Raw genomic sequence first — 6,640 nt, 5'->3', positions numbered from 1 at the left:
TCCCTTCCTCTCCCCTTCTCTCCCCCCCTCTTTTCCCCTCCCTTCCCTTCCTGCTTTCCTTTGTGTTTCTTGTTTTGTTTATAAACTCCTGACCATGGGGCAGGGGACCCTGGTCTTACCATAGATAAAAACTTATTTCAGAGCCAGTTCCCTTGCTCTTGAACTTCAGGAACTTTCTGGAAGACTTGACCCAACTCAGTTCCTCTCCTTCCTCTTTCCTCGTTCACCCCCTAGTGGAAGTCCTTGTTAATGGCTCTTCTGAAAGCAAAATCCTAAATAAAATCCCTGTGCTCTAACTTTTGCCCTAGAGAGGTTGGGGGAAAGCGTGAAGTAGAAAGTGTGAAGAGGGTAAGACAGCATGTAAAGTTTGAATTCAGCCATTCAAAGGCAATCTGGAGGAAGTCACTGACTTAAATTTGCACTGTAAGAAAGTTAATAATAATGACAAAAGCAATAGCATGTATGTGCCAACACACACACACACACACACACTTAAACATAAAGTAGAGGCAACAATAACAGCAATAGAACTTAGCAGGTCATATTAATTACCTTTGAGAGTCTAAAATGTTACAGAGGAGTAACTATTACTAGTCTCGTTTTTAAAATCTATTTGTTCTTAAGTAATTTCATAGCTCCTCGGTGCTTAATTCACCCCGCCTCCACCTCTTACTGCTTGTCATCCTCTGGAAACTCAACAAGATATCCCCCAACTTCATGTGCTTGCTTGCTTTTTTATAATCTATGGAGTCTAAGCAGTCTTGCTTGTTGCAATGTTTACTGGTCTTTCTGGCTTGAACTCATTCAGATAACCATGCCTATCTCTGGAGTATTTTAGACTTTAAAAGATAATTAAAATGACCTGCTAACATCTAGTGTTGTTATTACTATTTTATATTTGTGTGTGTGTGTGTGTGTGTGTGTGTGTGTGTGTGTGTGTGTGTCGGAGCATACATGTCATGGTGTTTGTCATGTTAAGTTCATGGATGTAACAGCTCCATCAATAGCTTAGGAGACTGAAACAATGACTGGGCTTTCTGAAAAACAGGAAGTATGTATGCAAGTGAAGGACCAGGAAACCCAGTGATGCAATTCAGCTCAGGATTCACAGCATAAGAATCAAGAATATCAGCATCCTAGACCATGGTAAAATGTATACCCTGGCTCAGAATGATAAGACAGGGGATGATAATTCAAACTTCAGTGAACTCAATGAACTAAATGAACATGAACTTTTTTTGAATTACAGCAACTGAGACTGTCATGCAGCAAAGATTTCGTTTTCTTGGGCTTGGAGATTCTTTTAGATAGTTAATGTTTGGTTATCTTTTGGAATGGTCACAAGAGTCCAGATGTATATAACTTCACACACACTAGAATATTGATGTCCCCAAAGGAGACCACTGTGAGTATTAGCTAGAATGTGGAGACACTGGAGCCCTTCTCGTTGCAGGTGTGACTGTAAAATGGAGCAGCCTCTTTGGGAGAGAGCTGGAAGGTTCTTCCAAAAGCAGAGCAGGGTTCCTAAGTTACTTGCCTCCAGATAGTGACAGTGGAGAAGAGGTTGCACCTCAACCATGCCCTCGGGGCTTCCCCAGCAGCATCATTCACAGTAATCAAAAGGTGGAAAGACACTCAGAGACAATGGCCTGAGTGGTCCAGATACAATATCTGGTCAATCCATACAGAGAATATAATATTTCTGTAAGTGGAATGAAGAGCTGATACAAGCTACATCATGGAGAACCCTAGAAAACAGTGTGCTAAGTAAAAAGAGTTAGGCAGGGCCGGGCGTGGTGACGCACTCCTTTAATCCCAGCACTCGGGAGGCAGAGGCAGGCGGATTTCTGAGTTCGAGGCCAGCCTGGTCTACAGAGTGAGTTCAGAGAAACCCTGTCTCAGAAAAAACAAAAACAAAACAAAACGAAACAAAACAAAAAAAGAGCTAGGCAGAAGGTCATGTGGTACTTTTATGTATATAAAATGTGCTGAATATGCAAATCCATGTACAGAATGTAGATTAATATTGCAATGGAGGGGAGAGAAAAGATCATGAAGGAACCGCTAACTGACCTGGTTTCAATAGAAATGTTGCAGTTAGGTATATGGTTGCCTGATATTCCATTTTAAAAGAGGGAGTTTTGGGTCAAGGCACTTGCCACGCAAGCCCATGGTATGTAAAGAGAGAGCTGACTCCTCAAAGCTGTCCTTTGAGTTCCACACATTCACAGTGACAATTCAGATGCACGGAAGCGCATGTGCACACAATTAATTAATTAAGATGTAATATTTATGCTGTTCAGGTTTTTATCTGTATGCATTAAAATGTTAAGAAGGCTCAGATACAAAAAAATAAGTAGAAACGCATTTATTGAAAAACATTATACTCATATGTGAATACAATAAGTTTAACATATTTAAATAAATACATACTCTTATACCATAAAATATTTTAAATCATAATTTAAAATACTCTATTAGGACTCAGATACAGACCACATTTATATTTCACACAGTAATTTGCAATACAAAATATACAAAAATTTACATTGTGTAGTTTCTCACAGTCTCTCTCTCTCTCTCTCTCTCTCTCTCTCTGTCACTCCCCTTTCATCCTAATGCCTATCACACTTCCTGTTCCCTATTGGCTTTTCCACCGCCACGAATCAGCAAGGACCTTTCAAAAAATTTCTTTCTCTAATACGTGAATTTGGAAGCTGGGACACTTTTGGCAGGAACAGCTCTGGCATTTACAGACCAAGTGTTTGCCATTGCCAGTTACAGGTGAAATTGCTTAGAAGTTTTATTCTCTGTAACACAACATAATCACTGTGAATCCTCCAGAACATATGAACCAGAACAGAATAACCACTGGACACCTTTACTCTTTAAAAGTCCATTGTCTGCATTGGTTACAGGGTGACACCTCATCATGGATTTAGAATCAGATACAATGTATAAGAATCATGTGTTTGTCATGCAAAAGAGCCACTCTTTAGGAATCACAGCATGTTCACATTTTGACATGCTCTTAAATACATTAAAATGTACTTTTTTATCATTTATGCTTTTATTAAATCAGAACATGTGGCTTCAAGGATGTTTTCTCTTCTAGAAAAAAAAAACACTAGCCAGGGGGGAGGGGGAACCAAATATATAAACTCTCTCTTCACTTTCTTTTTTTTTTTTAAGATTTATTTATTACTATATGTAAGTGCACTGAAGCTGTCTTCAGACACTCCAGAAGAGGGTGTCAGATCTTGCTACGGATGGTTGTGAGCCACCATGTGGTCGTTGGGATTTGAACTCTGGTCCTTCGGAAGAGCAGTCGAGTGCTCTTACCCACTGAGCCATCTCACCAGCCCTCTCTTCACTTTCTATTCTTTTGATAGTACCATGTCTTAAAACCAGCTACCGTTAAATACTCAGGATTTCACATTAATTTCTCATTTTGAAAATAAGTGGACTGCAGATATAACATTAAATTTAGATTTAGGTATTTTTCTAATTAAAAAAAAAAAGATTTAGAATAACTTTTGCCTTGTGATAGGCCACAGGATTCTAATTTTTTTTTAAGTCCTTTTGACCCTTGAACTGACATAAGAGTGATGGATCTCATGCTAGCTTCAATGCCAGGACACAGAACGCAATGTTCAAGAACACTTCGGCGGCCACTGAATCCCATGGGGATAAAGCCAATACATCTGCCTAGTGGTCTTAACATGTACTATCACCAGGATTTGCACCTTGTACCCCTAATGACACTCCTAGGTCATAACCTGAGAATACGGCAATTCTGCCTTTTTTTTTTTATTTCAAGATAGAAATAGAAAATTGTTTGCTCAAAACTGCTGATAAATATTATTTATGCCTGTGACAACAATCCTGGAATTAGCTGTTGACACACTGTGTGGGGAACAAGAGAAATAAAACAAAAGAAGCAAAGCAATAAAATACTGTTTCTGTTCCCAAATTCTCGAGTGACCGAGAGTCAGAATGAATTCTGCTGTTCCAGCCCCCGCTCTCCCGGATCTATTCACTCTCATTTGAAGAGAGCACCTCTGCCTTTTGTGGCAGCACGTTCTTCATGCTGTCACTAACTAGGAAAGAGGAAAATGGAGTCATTCCGGTAGAGGGCTGGCCTTGTCACTCAGTTTTGACCCATGGAGTCAGGATTCCAGTTTTTAAGCAGGCAAGAGAGACCAGGAGTCTGTAGTCACTTCATTTCCTGCTGTCTTCAGCATATCATTCTATTTCCCACGATGCATTTGTGTTCCTGCGAATACAAGCAAGTGTGAGAGCCTTCCAAACCTCCTGCATGCTGGAAGCAGCATCAAAGCACATCATCTAGCAGCTGTCTCTTGGAGGTGGTCCAGACATGAACTCCCAATGCCACTCAGTTACTAGTCTCTATGACACTGTTGTAGTAGAAATAGGTCAGTTATACCTGTTAAACCGTAAGGGGTATACAACCCAAAGAATGCACTCTGGTGCACCTTGGGCTTTAACTAAATACTGTTCAACTATACTGGTCATCACTAAGGACTACACTAATGAAGAAACTTAAGGAAGGGAGCCGAAGAGGCAAATTGAAACATCTAGTTTCTGTTCAGTCTTTCTCTAAGCCCCACACTACACCAGCAATTCTCTTCATCAAGAAAAAACTTTATTTAGAAGGACTTGACCTTCCAGACAAACTCTTAGAAGCAATGTGGACGTTGAGGATCACAGATTCCAAATCCTGCCACTGCTGGTGTTCATAGTAGCTTTAGAAACTCAGGCAAGTTCCTATAAAGTCTGTGCCTCATTTCTTCATCTCAGAGGAACAAAGGACTAAACCTGGTCTCTCTGAGCCCCTAGCTTAGATTCATGCTTACGAATCTAATTGCTGAATGGGGCTAGTATTCACCACCACCACCACCACCACCGCCGCCGCCGCCACCACCACCACCACCACCCATAAGTAAAATGATCCAAGGAAGACCGGCTTCTGCTGCTTCACTTACACACACACACACACACACACACACACACACACACACACATGCGCGCGCAGGGGGCAGGGAGGGAGAGAGGGAGGTTGGAGAGGGAGAGGGGGGGAGAGAGAGAGAGAAACAATTTTCTATAAATTATCATCAAGATGGGGATTCTCTCAAGACAATGGCAGGTTTGATTGAGGGTATCAAGGAGAAGCACCACATGCAAAGGAGATTTTTCTCTCATTAACACGACCTGCCCAAGTCATACCTGATTTTTTTGAACCTAGACGTTGTAAGAAGGCACATGGTAGTTTCCAAACGATTGAAGGCTTTGGCAGCTGCTGTGGAAACACAAGGAAAGGATGTCATGCACTGCTTTCCCACATGCAGAGGAAAAAACTGTATGTATTAAATAGCATGCTTTATACAAGAATTCACCTTACCTAGCAGGAACAAATTTCTTTGCTGCAAGAGAAAGGAAACTATTAGTTTGGACTAATGACTTTTAAGAAAATCAGATTAATTGACTTGACTTATCTGGCCTTATACTCTCAGTATTACGGGACTCTGTATAAGTATTTGGTAGCAATTAAGGCAAAATGCAGAGGACGAAACAAAGACCATAGCAGCTTTCTGACATCAGGAAATAGCTGTATGCTCATCTTGCCTGATTCTTCTCCTAAGTTCTCCTAAGAAATCCAAAATCCATGTTTTTACATGGAATTTCCTAATGTCTAAATTTCCATTTTTAATTCAAAAACATTTAAATAATCTGTAGACCAAAGGAACCATGGGTATGTTTCCTATGCCTGTGTGTGTATACACATAGACACACACACTTATAAATTTAGACTATTTCAAGCTATGTTCTCAGTTACTTGAAAGCATTTCACCTATGCTCCCAATAGAATCGTGGTATAACTCTACAACTGATTGAACATCTCCAAGGACACCATGGAATTTTACGTGAGTAGCACCCCCTAGAGGTAAGCAGTGTTATCACAGTCAACATGGGATTCCTAAAACTTTCAACATCAAGTTGAGTAATAATAAATCCTTGTCCTGAAACTTTTGCTTGATTCCATTGCTATTTACTGGGGGGTTATTTAATAAGTAGGTTCTCCTCTATAGATTCTAATGAAAAATTTCAAGAGGCCACAGCTCATCAGCGAGGGGGAAAAAGTATATACACCCACACACATACAATTTTCAAATTCATTTTTGGAGTGAATGCCTGAATTTACCTTTCTTCCGAAAGTATTTCATCAACAAGTAGAGCAATGAGGACAATGTCAGGAGTGAGGTTCCTGCCGTAGAAAGTGCAACTACCAAGGGATGGGTGGGGCTGGCCGGGGCTGAGGAAACAAATTGGGGGGAGACAGTTAAGCAACGCTTGGCTTTTGAGTCTTTCGGCCCTGCCATTTAGCCTTTTCTCTATGTATTTATTACTATCAGCAGAAGATGTATTACTATCATTGAAGATTTAATCAACGCCTATCAAAACGCCATTGAGGCCACATGCCATGTTCCCCGTTAGGACATAGTCTTTTAAAGCTCTTTGACAAGCCGGGCCTGGTGGCGCAGGCCTTTAATCCCAGCACTCGGGAGGCAGAGGCAGGTGGATTTCTGAGTTCGAGGCCAGCCTGGTCTACCAAGTGAGT

The 6,640-nt window shown here is 40.8% G+C and overlaps 1 protein-coding gene across 1 annotated transcript in view; it reads right to left on the bottom strand.

Moving 5' to 3' along the window:
• Positions 1 to 5,262: 5,262 nt before the first annotated feature.
• The window catches only part of Sele (selectin E), a 7,959-nt gene continuing 6,581 nt past the window's right edge, over positions 5,263 to 6,640 (bottom strand). The window contains exons 11-13 of the mRNA XM_021199288.2: positions 6,224 to 6,334; positions 5,423 to 5,444; positions 5,263 to 5,320 (exon numbers count right to left, since the gene is read on the bottom strand). Coding sequence (XP_021054947.1) covers positions 5,263 to 5,320; positions 5,423 to 5,444; positions 6,224 to 6,334 — 191 coding nt within the window. The remainder of the gene's footprint in view (positions 5,321 to 5,422; positions 5,445 to 6,223; positions 6,335 to 6,640) is intronic.

Source organism: Mus pahari, chromosome 5 (genome assembly GCF_900095145.1).
Source record: "Mus pahari chromosome 5, PAHARI_EIJ_v1.1, whole genome shotgun sequence".
Lineage (NCBI taxonomy): Eukaryota > Metazoa > Chordata > Mammalia > Rodentia > Muridae > Mus > Mus pahari.
The sequence above is the reverse complement of the archived record's forward strand: the minus strand, read 5'-3'. Positions and strand labels throughout refer to the sequence as shown.